General features: G+C 45.5%; 4 protein-coding genes across 4 annotated transcripts; 2 read left to right on the plus strand and 2 right to left on the minus strand.

Annotated features, from left to right (window-relative positions):
- Window positions 1–16: 16 nt before the first annotated feature.
- Window positions 17–1,525, plus strand: PGAP5 (Per1-like protein PGAP5). The gene is made up of 3 exons (XM_017242385.3): window positions 17–548; window positions 606–1,110; window positions 1,166–1,525. Exons 1-3 carry the CDS (start codon window positions 130–132, stop codon window positions 1,346–1,348), a joined length of 1,107 nt encoding a protein of 368 aa, XP_017097874.2. The 5' UTR covers window positions 17–129; the 3' UTR covers window positions 1,349–1,525.
- SLC5A11 (Sodium/solute co-transporter-like 5A11) lies at window positions 1,503–6,038 on the minus strand. Its single transcript, XM_017242382.3, has 9 exons — window positions 5,599–6,038; window positions 4,565–4,656; window positions 4,350–4,505; window positions 4,135–4,294; window positions 3,513–3,578; window positions 3,396–3,447; window positions 3,266–3,333; window positions 2,793–3,206; window positions 1,503–2,733 (listed from the first exon to the last, which is right to left on the minus strand). Exons 1-9 carry the CDS (start codon window positions 5,605–5,607, stop codon window positions 1,966–1,968), a joined length of 1,785 nt encoding a protein of 594 aa, XP_017097871.2. The 5' UTR covers window positions 5,608–6,038; the 3' UTR covers window positions 1,503–1,965.
- Window positions 6,039–6,622: 584 nt separating this feature from the next.
- On the plus strand, window positions 6,623–9,807 carry LOC108125983 (E3 ubiquitin-protein ligase TRIM45). The gene is made up of 5 exons (XM_017242381.3): window positions 6,623–7,864; window positions 7,921–8,169; window positions 8,230–8,788; window positions 8,845–8,993; window positions 9,054–9,807. The coding sequence occupies exons 1-5, from the start codon at window positions 6,668–6,670 to the stop codon at window positions 9,669–9,671; spliced, it is 2,772 nt and encodes a 923-aa protein (XP_017097870.2). The 5' UTR covers window positions 6,623–6,667; the 3' UTR covers window positions 9,672–9,807.
- A 194-nt stretch (window positions 9,808–10,001) lies between these two features.
- Window positions 10,002–11,376, minus strand: Su(var)205 (Suppressor of variegation 205). Its single transcript, XM_017242386.3, has 5 exons — window positions 11,217–11,376; window positions 10,967–11,092; window positions 10,786–10,902; window positions 10,589–10,712; window positions 10,002–10,346 (listed from the first exon to the last, which is right to left on the minus strand). Exons 2-5 carry the CDS (start codon window positions 11,075–11,077, stop codon window positions 10,069–10,071), a joined length of 630 nt encoding a protein of 209 aa, XP_017097875.2. The 5' UTR covers window positions 11,078–11,092; window positions 11,217–11,376; the 3' UTR covers window positions 10,002–10,068.
- Window positions 11,377–11,692: the final 316 nt, after the last annotated feature.

An 11,692-nucleotide genomic window follows, 5' to 3' on the forward strand; every position in this document is an offset into this window, starting at 1 on the left:
GACGGTCTAAAGGCGCCATCCTAAGTTGTTTTCCAGTACTAATCTTGGATGCGTTTTACAACACTAACATTTTATTATTGGATTTGTTTTCATTCTTCGCCGGCGGATTTTCATTAAAAATCCGCAGAAATGCGATGGCTCTACGCCTGCTTTGTGATCGTGCTTTGTGCACTAATCTTCTGTGAGTACGTAGCCGACTTTGTGGTGCTCCAGAAGTGCAAGTGGCCGGAGATCAAGCGGAAGAAGTACGTCGATGATCCGTTGCGGGCTTTAATCATTGCGGACCCCCACCTATTGGGTCCACATCGAGGCCATTGGCTGGACAAGTTTTATCGGGAATGGCACATGACACGTGCCTTCCAGGCGGCATCCCGCCTCTTCCAGCCTGATGTGGTTTTCGTCCTAGGCGATTTGTTCGATGAGGGTGACATGGTGAGCGACAAGCACTTCCAGGAGTACGTGTGGCGCTACCTGAAGATGTTTCACCTACCGCCGGGTATTCCACTTATCAGTATAGTCGGTAACCATGACGTGGGCTTTCACTATAAGTGAGTAACAATCCACTGATACGGATATCCTGATTAAAGAGCTTTTCTTGTTTCCAGGATGCATCCTTTCTTTATGTCCCGGTTCGAGAACTATCTGAACAACTCCCTGGTCACGCTTTATACCATTAAGCAGATACACTTCGTGATAATCAATTCCATGGCCATGGAGGCCGATGGTTGCCTTTTCTGCTCCCAGGCCGAAGAACAACTGAGAAACATCTCACGAACTCTTCACTGCATGAAATTCCCGCAGGAGGCCGAGTGTGCCCGCACCAGGCGTCACCCGTATAGCCAACCTATCTTGCTGCAGCACTTCCCCACATTCCGCATTTCCGACACAATGTGCCAGGAGTATGATGCTCCCTTTATCGAAGCCTACCGCGAGCGTTTTCATGTTTTGTCAAAGGAGGCCACGGATATGTTGGGGAAACTGTTGAAGCCCAGGCTGGCGTTTGCTGGACACTCACATCACTATTGTCACAGTGTCAATCGGTTGGGCATCGATGAGTACACGGTGGCCTCCTTTAGCTGGAGAAACAAAGTTAATCCAAGCTTCATGCTGGTAAGTATCTGGACCTTTGCAGATCTATCTTTAGATAAAGAATCTCTCCTTTTAGGCCACTATTACTCCCGACGACTATGTGGTTTCCAAGTGCAAAATGCTCCCTCAGCAGTTTGTAATCAACAGTTACCTGAGTGCTGGAATCCTCTGCCTAATCCTAATAGCGTTTCAGCTACGAAAATACATAGCCAAGAGGCAGTCTTTGTCCACGTCCAAGGATCTACAAAAGGACAAATAATTGTACGTCGTCGAGAAAATACAGGAGTCCATGCTCTTTTGTGATTTACGCCTAATCGGTGCTTAGATTAGATTAGAAAAACACCCAGATTAATGTTTCCATATCATTCCCGCTACTATTTGCGATCGCTGAACTAAATTCTAGAATAAAACAATCTGGTTTGATCTATTTATTGAATTTATCACAGACATTATGCTTGTAAAGTCACACGGAATACATATGAGACACAGTCTGCTGACTACAAATCGAAAATGCCAAAGAATTATGCCTAAACTGAGCCTGGGAACTTCAACATAAGGGGATAAGACAGATAAACAGAAGAACCTTTGAATAAACCTAAATTATAATACACTATTCACACTATTAGATAATGATTGTGCATCCTGTAGTGGGAGATGCAGATTCATAGGTTCCTGTACTTCGGTTTGTGTGTGTTATCCGATCCAACCACTGGATCGAATGATACTAGACTAGGCTACTAGACTACGACTAGTAACTACAACTAAGAACTATACCAACAACATAGGGGGGTGTATGGAATGCAATGCCACAGGTAAGAATTATGTATCTAAATCAATTCCATTTGATTTGGCACAGCGGATTATGGCGAATTGTCTTTAGGAGGTGTGGAGGAGGTTTTTGTGCGCTTGCGCCTGTGGATTGCGACCCTCGAAACATTCCTTCGGGAGGAATCTATGAATTACGGGCGATATCAGGTCAGGATCGAGGGTTTTCATGTTCGTTGGCTTCGTCACCAAAGAGACTAGAGCTCCCACCACCAGAACGGTGGCCACTCCGATGGGATTAATCCAGTGATATGACAACCGGTAAAGTGGAAACACTTGCTCCTCGTCCACCCACACGTTCTCCGGAAGCGTGACATTGGCGGCACATCCTTCCACAGAGACCGGGAGCTTTTGGGAGTTCAACTGTCCGGCTGCTATGGTGAACTGCGTTCCAAATGATATCCATCCAGCAAGCAGAGCACTTGCGATTCCACCCACAGCAGTGCCCACTGTATTGGCCCAGGGAACTAGCATTCCAAGGGTAAATAGGCCAAAAGTGGTTCCAGCTGCGATGGCTGTCATCGAAGTGCAGATACTCAGGATTCCGCTCAGCTGCTCCAGGACAAAGACCAGCGATAGCGCCACTAGACCCAAAACTATGATAGTCGACTTGACCAGTATAGTGGAGGCTCTTTCGCTGGGCTGCATCTTGAAGCAGCCTCGAACTATGTCCTCCAGGATCACCAAGGATGTTGAGTTGAGCACAACGGACAGAGAACTCAAGGCGGCACCAAAAATTCCAGCTATAAACAGGCCAGGCATTCCGTAAATGTGGCCCACACTTTGGACCACAAAGAGGGGCAGCAGCTGGTCATCGTGCTGGAGGAGATTATCGGATAAATATTTACAAAAACTATACAAAACTTAAATGTACTAACCGTTATCAACCCCGCACTTAAGGGGTCACAATCCTTGTACATCTCAAAGATCAGGAGTCCCACCCAGCAGCAAACGGATACAAAGGCAGCCACTCCAATGGTAAAAATGGCCATGGAAGCACGGGCCTTCTTCAGCGACGGCAGGGACATATAGCGCTGGACCATGGTCTGGTTGACGGCATTGAATGACGTCCAGTAGGAGAAGCCACCGATGAGGACGCTCCAAACGGTGTGACGGACATACGGCGAGGGATTCGTGTTGGTGAATATTATTCGTCCACCTTTAGCGGCATCGTCGAACATGACGTCCAGGCCGTTGGCGTAATAGGTGGCCAGAGCGGCCACTGCCACAACTGAAAGAAACATTACCAGGACCTGCCAGGCATCTGTATGGACCACGGCTTTGATTCCACCCTGGAAAAGCAGAGCTCAGAAATGGGTCATAGAGGATATATTGTTGCAATAAAACCTACCACAAAGGTATAGAAAACACACACGATCACTATCACGACAGCAATAACATGGAGATTAATGCCAGATACTAGATGGAGATTAGACGGAGATTAGCGTGAGCTAGTTGTGGACTTATTTAGTATAGCTTACCCTGGTTGAGAGCAATGGCTGGCACGTAAACAATAAACGGCAGAAAAAGTATCTAACAATACAAGTCATGACTTAGTAACCAATAGAAAGTGTTTCTCTAGAGAGACCGGCACTTACCTCATCCAAAATAAACATAAACGAGGCTATACTTCGTATGATGGAATGGAAGCGCATCTCCAGATACTGAAAACGATTTTGAATTTAATTAATCTCAGCTTAAAAAAAAGACCCTTTTTTAATTGATAAACTAATGCCTAGACCCATTTGGAAGCCAATTGTCAAGTGGCTGTGAAACACATTGTAATTAATCATATCGAACCCCACAAGTGGGCAGGAGCAAAGTCCAAGAAATTCCATTTCAAGAGGGTGGTGGTCTCGAATTCTCGGTTGATTAAAATGTTTGCAACGCTTTTCGTTCATTGATTGAAAAAAAAATAGAAATAACTAAAGTGACGGAAGAGTCTATGTCTTATTTTTATCAACCATTACAGATGCACTTCCTTAACTACAATTTGTAGTACCAATTGTCTATTATTGTTTAACATTTCCGTTTAAAAAAAAGAGAGTGCTTTTATTAAATGATAAAGGTGGATGCCAAAAAAACGTGACTTCAAACCAAGACATTTTAAATTATAGATTATCTGAACTTTAAAGCTAAAATGCTAAATGATTTCTCAGGCAATTAATTCATCAATTGATTGTTAAACTATAAAAATAGCTACTAGTTTTTGATACAAACCTCATACGAAGACCCCACTTGAAGTGCCGAGAATACCGGTATATATACATAGGAGACGGCAATGCCCTGTAGAACGATTGCTATGGCTATAAACCAATATTGCGTGCCATAATTATAGATTTCCGATGTGGTGCCCAGTATCGTGACACCCGATATATAGCTGGAGATAAGAGGTTAGAGATTCAGGGGATTCACGTGACATCCTCCCAGCTTACCTGGCTATGAGACTCATGGCAACGGGAAAAACTTTCAGATTGCGTGATCCCAGCAGATACTCGCTCATCTTCTCCGATCCGAAATCGTGCTTGCGCCTCGCGGGCACAGTGGTTGGTAAGGTGGGTTCCACCTCCTCGATCTTCTTCTTGCCCTTCCTATAATTAACGCATTCGATTGGCATTGATCCGGAGATCGAAGATCACAGATCACTTACTTGATGCACCCGAAATAGATGCCCGTACTGGTGGATAGAACGATCATGCCCAGAAACACTACATAGTCGACGCTGCCAAATCTGTAGCCCGACTGCACCAACAAAAAAATGTTTAAAAATAAAGATTAAAAACTAAAAAAAAACATTCCTTGTAGGAATATTAAAAACAAAGTTATAGTTTCGCGGTGGGGAGCCATAAAGTTAGGCAACCACGATATCTGATATGGGGGCTATATTACAACAGCTGAGTTGAGATTCTCAATCTTGGTTTATTTCTTCTGTGTGAACAAGTGCGCGAAATGATGAGATTTTTAATTATGAGGGTTTAATTGTAATTACTGGGCCTTATCTAACCGAGATTTGTCCAGACCAGACCAGACGAGGAACCTTTAAAATCCTAAAGACTAAAGGTCTCTTCAACTCGAAGTTATAATTCAACAATTTCATATTAACATACATGATGTATGTTTATTATCTGGAAGTTCTTATCACCCTAAAAAGAATGTCTTATCTCAAATATTTTCTCTAATTATGGTCATTCGTCCACCGATCTATGACATATTATTTAGGTTTATAGACATACCATAAGTTATGAGTAAGTGTTCCATCAGGGATTAATATTAGAAGACTGGTGGATTATTCATAAAAATATAACCCTTTTAATGAATTTAAAACTTGATTCTTGACTTGATTCCTTCAAAAATACTAAATAATAGTACTATTGTAATATTCTACTTTATTTTTATTTTCTTCAAAGTTTCTTAAAAAGGAACTCCAAGAAGGATTTCTCATAAAAACTACCTCCTCCATCAATGGATCCATCTTATCCAAGAACTAGCCCCATTAGAAAAATAGAAAACTGTCTTATCAGAGTCATGGATCAATCCGATCCAATCACTAGGAGAGACTTTAACCTTTTACGCAATATCTCGAGCGGCATTATCGCCCTGGACCTGGACTTTGTAACGTGCCAGCCCCCCAAAAAAGCGACCGAAAGCTATTTTGGGGAGCCGGGGAAAAGGACAAAAACTCACCGATTCCATGTTGTAAAGAGGCGGTTTTCGACGGTGATTCGACGGCTGGCTGGGGCTAGTGGGTGGGGGGGTCCAGAACTGGAGCAGCAAAGCAAAAAAAGTGGAAATGTGCGTCGCTCACGAATATCAACAAGAAAGCAACACACGATAAACCGTAAGCAACAGCAACCGAACGACAACAAATCGGGGGGAGCACAACGAAAATGGACTTGTGGCACCGAAGGGTTCACTGGATTTTGGAATGCTTTTTTTCGAAATTATTATACAACACAACGGATACGAAAACACAACTCAAAAACGTGTATGTAAATTGCGGACCGGAAAGCGAGAGTGAAAGGCTAGTTTTGTCGGCCAATTCTGTCGGCTGTGTTTTCGGCCCGATTCTTTAGAAGCCACAGTCGAAAATGTGAAATATTCCACTCCGGGCCCGTAACTGCAACTGATGGGTGCGAGTGAGAGGTGGAGCCGTTGGGGCCAACCAGCTGGGTAAAAGCTCTTATAAGAGAGAGTACAAAAAAAAAAAACGTCACTGGGGGGAGAGAGAAAGCTTTGCGTGGGTTTTGTAATCTCCGATGGGTTATGTTAAAATGAGCAGATCGGTTAACGGAACTTGGCAGTATAGGGATGCAGCGTACAGGGGAAGAAAATATTATATGAATATAGCTAATTAAATTTTAAATATTAATTTTAACAAATTTTGTAACTACTATTAGGTTATGACATTAAAGAGAAACAGATGTTTGAGGTCAACTCTTGAGTTTATTTTAAAGAAATTAAAGTATCTTTTTTTCAGGAACCTTGTTAGGAGAAAGTGGCATCTCCACATGCCACTTAGAATGGCCAACCACAAGAGGCAATTGGACAATTGTCAGTTTCAGACTTTTGCCACTTCTGTGTTGACACTGCGCCGTGGGTTTCCATTGCTGAATGTAATTGGATTACCAATCCAAGCAGCAACCCAGTCCGAGACCTAGTGTCTCTGGCCCAGTAGCAACGGGAACCCACAGAGCGAAAGAGGTGTCACTCCAGATCGGAATTCGTGAAAGGTTGCATAATCTGGATAAAAAAAATGAGCAGGCCACATCAACCCAAAATTATGTTTAAACGAAGGACGAGCATGGATAATAAGAACAATCCACTCATCAACTATGAACGCATCCAGGTCGAGAAAGACCAGGTGGCACCTGCTCCTCCGCCTCAACCTCCCCCGTTGGCAGTTCCACCACCAAGTGGTTCCCCCGGAAAGCTTCGGTTGAAGCTCAGTACGGCTAAGATTTCCCTTCGGAAAAATTCACAAATTCCGCAAAAGAATCTCCAAGCGATTCCCATATCGGACTCTGTGCGTCGCAAGTCGGCTCCCCAACTCTTTACATTCTCCATAGCTCCCAAGGTTGACCACAGTGCGGAGAATCCGCCTAGTACAGTGCCAAAAATTCCGGGTTTTGAGCTGAGGAGCTCCATTCGTCGCTCAAGGACACTGGGTCTTTCGAATGGCGCTAGAATGGGAGCACAAGGGCTGCCCAACGATGACCTCCAACTTCAGGATAGTGCCAGTGAACCCAGCAGCAGCTTAGCTGGAGGAGGTAGTTCCACCTCGCCGGAATCCATCCTAGACAATGTACTAAGTGGTGCCTCATCCGTATCTGTGCAGAACAGCAGCAGCTCCCAGACCAGCAATGCCACTGTAGCTCAGACCATTAAAGGCAAGGAGCTCCTGCCGAAGAGATTACTGTCCCTCAAGGCTTCTCCAGAGCTCAGAGTGTGCCCGCCCACTCCGGACACCAACCAACCCAAGCTGGAAATGCTACCCCGACTACTTTTGGAGGCCGCAGCCAGGTCAGAGATCTACGATGCGTCATCCCCCATGGCCCGAAGTCGTTCGCCATCGCTGGCCATTTCTCCAGCAGTATCTCCGGCACCCTCGCCCTCCCCGAGCATTACCTTGAGACCCAGTACTCCGCCGGAGAACACAGTTATCTTTACGGATGATCTCAAGTGCGGGATCTGCCTGGACGTCTACACGGACCCAAGAACCCTGCACTGCCTTCACTCGTTCTGTCTGCAGTGTCTGGTCAGTGAGAACTTCAAGGACGAGTCTACCTGGGAGCAGGATCCGTCTCGCAGTGAAGACCCTTCCTGCTACAGCCTGAGGTCCGATATGGGCGGGTCGAGTGCAGAGCTTACTGCTACGGTGTCACCTGCCAGGCAGAGGGGTTCCAGCTTCAGTTTGCGCCGGAAGAAGTCCATGGATCCACTGGAGGTCAGGGTAAGAGAAATGTACCACTACCCGGCTTCCCTTCCATAATTCTCATGAATTTTCAGTCAAGAAGTGAAGGAAAGAGGTCGACGAGTTCCTTCAACACCCGGTTTATGGGGAGCTCCGTAAATCAAATGTCCAAACGTAGCATCGTGTGCCAGAGCTGCAACTACCCCACGGACTTGCCACTCGGAGGTGTCCGTCAGTTGCCCCAAAACTATCTATTGGTGAGACGCATAGAAGCCCTGCGGTTCCAAGCCAATGAAGACGTCATATCGAGGATCTGGTGCTCCCTTTGCACGGACGAGATTAGTGTGAGTAGTCTTAAAGATAGAGGTAGGCGGGTATACAACCTCATCAACCTAACCCGCCAGGCTACCTATCACTGCATCAGCTGCACCTTGAACTTGTGTACCCTCTGCAAGGAGGCCCATGAACGGCAGAGGAACACCGCCAACCATCGGCTGAGGAGTATCCTGGAGCTGCGAAGGGCCCGAAAGCAGAAGCAACAGCAGCTGGGACTGGGGGACAGTAGCAAGCTGGTGCTTCGTTGTGGCATTCACACGAATTTCGAGCTTAAAGCATTTTGCACCCACTGCCGGCAACTGGCGTGTACAGACTGCTTGGTCCTGCTCCACAAGGGTCACCGTCATGAGACCATCAACCGGGCCATTGGACATCATGGCAAGTTACTAAGGGAGGCCACCGACCAAACTCGTCCCCTTTGCCAGTATGCGGAGCACTCCATTGAACGGCTGAATGAGATCGCCCGCGGCATCAACGCCAGATGCGATGACATCCAACACCAGGTGGAACAATACTTGCAGAGCTACTTTGAGGCCTTGGAAGTGCATCGGAGGACTCTGCTCCAGCAGATCAGCAGGGCAAGGGAGTCCAAAGTGGAGGTTATAATCAAGCAACAACTGGACCTAGGTGAGGGTAGAGATATATTCCTAATTAAGCCCGAATGACCCCGGATTCCTTCCCAGAAAAACGCACCCAAATGGCCGTAGATGCAATGCGTTTCAGTCAGGATATCTTGGAAATCGGCGCCGATGTGGAAATCCTTAGCTTTGTGGATATACTCCTCAGACGTCTGGAGTTCTGTCAGCAGTTTAAGCCTCCCGTGGATCCCAAGGTAAGTAGCTAGCCAAGGAAGTAAGTATCCAAGGATCCAGTCTCAGTGACTCGTTTTCAGATCTCCGATTCCCTTCATTTTCTACCGAAGATCCGAGCTCCCGCCACCAAGGACCAGCGAGACATTCCCTTGTACGGAATTATCACCATGCAGGTGGTGGAGCCGGGACTTTGTACCCTGGAATGGGAAGGCTTTTCTCAACTACGCCTCCACAAGAAGGCCGATCTCCTGCTGCATTCAAGAGACGCCGATGGAGTGTCCCTGTGCCACGGAGGACTGGAGATTAACTGCATCATAAAATACAAAGACCCCGCCTCAAAGTTCCTGCCCGTCGAGGTGTCAGACAATCGAGATGGCACCTACAATATCCATTTCACCCCAGACTCCCAGGGCGCCGTAATTCTGACGATTACCATTAATGATAGACCCATCAGAGGTAGTCCATTTACGTTCCAGGCGCGACAGGTTCGTCCCCACTCGGGAATCTATCACTGCTGTTCCTTCTGCTCCGGAAAAGGAAACCGGACAGTGAAGTGTTCGTGCGAGGGCCGCATGCCTGGGTACAGTGGCTGCGGTCATGGACACACAGGACACCCTGGTCGTCGTCACTGGTCCTGCTGCGGCAATGTGCTAGAGAACTCGGAATGCAATGTGGCTAACAAGCTACTGAATGCTTGAGGATACTTAGCGGAGGGCAGAGCTCTAAAGTAAATCCAAAAAATCCCGCCCGGAAATTCTGAAGTGGCTAATAAATACTCGGACCTCTACCTGGCATATGGTCAGCACATGCGCAGCAGACAATAACCTTGAATCTTCGATAGAAAGGACATCCAACTGTAGCATATACAACATTTGAACATAATTTGTGTTTATTCATTGAAAATTTAAATCATAAATACCAACATGAATGGGGAGACAATAGAATGTGCCTTTCGATTCATGGCAGGGGGCTGAGTTTTGGGAGATGGATTTCTAAAGCCCTAAACTTTAGATGGATGATACATGATGTTCTTGTTTTTTTTGTATGTTTCTAAATTATAAAGTTCAGATGAGGTTGCTTGTTGCGATTCGGAAGTTAGTCCTCGTTGTCCGAATACCACGACAGGCGTTCTTCGTAGAAGTGGATTACCATCTGGGGGATTTTAACGTTGGCCACAGTTGAGGGCACCATCTCGGCTTGGTCCACCCCCTTGAATTGTATGAGGAATGTGAGGCGACCGTTGTTGTCGGATGCCCCAAGGATCTTCTCAGCCTCGAGGCCACGATCGAAGCCAGTGGAACCAGGGGCGACTAGGGCATCACTGCTATCTGCGTCCGCCTCTGAAGTGCGCTTTGATTTGTTGGTGGTAGATGCTGTAAAACAAAAATATACAAATACGAATCATTAACAAGATATTATATATAAAATTCATCGCTTTAGGCGCGTAGATTTATGTAACCCAAGAAGTACCGGGTACCTTATATTTTTTAAAACAAAACAATATTTTCTGGGAAGAGATAAAAAGGACTAAGCCACTCAGGTAAACAGTATTTCTCAGGTAAAGGTTTGCAAAAAAACGCAGCTTAAGACTAAGACAATGATCTTTTATTCTTACATGGTTCCTCGGACTTCCGTTTGTTGCTGGACACCGTTGTGGTGCTGGAACGGCCGGTGGGTTCCTTAGTCTTGGCACTGCTACTGGGTCGGTCTTTTTTCAAGGACTTGTCAGTCTTTTCAGCCTAAGATGTCACCAAGATTTAATGAGCACAACTGTACCCGGCATCACACCGGCGGAAATTGCAAATCACTTACCTCATCTTTGCGGCTTAACTCGTACAGCTGGATGAGGTCCTGGCAGTCGAGGTTGCTCTCAGGCTCCCAGGTATTTTCTGTGTCGGCGTAGCCCTTCCACTTCAGAAAGTACTCAACCTGCAAGAAAATTGAAGTAGAAGTTGGGTGGCCAGGGCCGGCAAGCCGGGTGGATGTTACTAACCTTTCCCTTCCTAACACGACGGTCCAAAATCTTCTCCACGGCATACTCCTCCTCTTCCTCGCCATCGGATTGGGTGGTGGCATTCTCGTTGTTCTCCGTTTTTTTACCCATTATGTATTGAATTCGCTAAATGGGCGATAAATTCAAGCACAAAATTTTCGCGCACATACACAGATACGCACACAGGCACATGCAAAAACTCATTTAGTTTTCAAACTTATTCTTAAAAAAAAAATGCCTTTACACTCACCACAATTTATAAACAAAAATCAAAGCTCCAACTCTTAATAGTGTCTGCAAACTGTCCACTTTCTTGTCTAGTGGCTAAAAAAATAATATAATGGTAGAAAAAATGCGCCTTCGCAAGCGACGCTAGAGGTGTTAGGGCTGTGATTCAATGTGAAACTATCGATACAATTCTATATCGATAACAATCCGCAAGCACCTAACATTTTCACTTTACAACACTGAACCTTACCGGCAGTTGCCGATATCAACTGCTTGTATTTTATAAAAACTGCTTGTTTTTCCTCTAGAATACCTTCGCATTAAAATTCTAAGATGGGTAGAATTTACTTTTAAAACTGATTTGCTGATACAATTAATTTCATATCATGTTCAATTTATAAGTATTTTATGTACTTAATGTATTTGCGCCAGAGACTTACTGTTCCGCCAAAATTATACAATTCTTGAAATAAAATGTTGTTAAATTATTTACTTGTC

This window comes from Drosophila bipectinata, chromosome 2L (assembly GCF_030179905.1).
Source record: "Drosophila bipectinata strain 14024-0381.07 chromosome 2L, DbipHiC1v2, whole genome shotgun sequence".
Lineage (NCBI taxonomy): Eukaryota > Metazoa > Arthropoda > Insecta > Diptera > Drosophilidae > Drosophila > Drosophila bipectinata.

What these genes read in the sequence shown, in the direction of transcription:
- SLC5A11 (XM_017242382.3), bottom strand. An exon ending in GCCATGAGTCTCATAGCCAG is followed by an intron (nt 4,295 to 4,349) that starts GTAAGCTGGGAG and finishes TCTTATCTCCAG; the next exon opens with CTATATATCGGGTGTCACGA. An exon ending in AGCCATTGCTCTCAACCAGG is followed by an intron (nt 3,334 to 3,395) that starts GTAAGCTATACT and finishes ATCTCCATCTAG; the next exon opens with TATCTGGCATTAATCTCCAT.
- PGAP5 (XM_017242385.3), top strand. Translation starts at nt 130, where the DNA reads ATGCGATGGCTCTACGCCTGCTTTGTGATCGTGCTTTGTGCACTAATC. An exon ending in GACGTGGGCTTTCACTATAA is followed by an intron (nt 549 to 605) that starts GTGAGTAACAAT and finishes TCTTGTTTCCAG; the next exon opens with GATGCATCCTTTCTTTATGT. An exon ending in TTAATCCAAGCTTCATGCTG is followed by an intron (nt 1,111 to 1,165) that starts GTAAGTATCTGG and finishes CTCTCCTTTTAG; the next exon opens with GCCACTATTACTCCCGACGA.
- LOC108125983 (XM_017242381.3), top strand. Translation starts at nt 6,668, where the DNA reads ATGAGCAGGCCACATCAACCCAAAATTATGTTTAAACGAAGGACGAGC. An exon ending in TGGATCCACTGGAGGTCAGG is followed by an intron (nt 7,865 to 7,920) that starts GTAAGAGAAATG and finishes ATGAATTTTCAG; the next exon opens with TCAAGAAGTGAAGGAAAGAG. An exon ending in TTTGCACGGACGAGATTAGT is followed by an intron (nt 8,170 to 8,229) that starts GTGAGTAGTCTT and finishes CTAACCCGCCAG; the next exon opens with GCTACCTATCACTGCATCAG.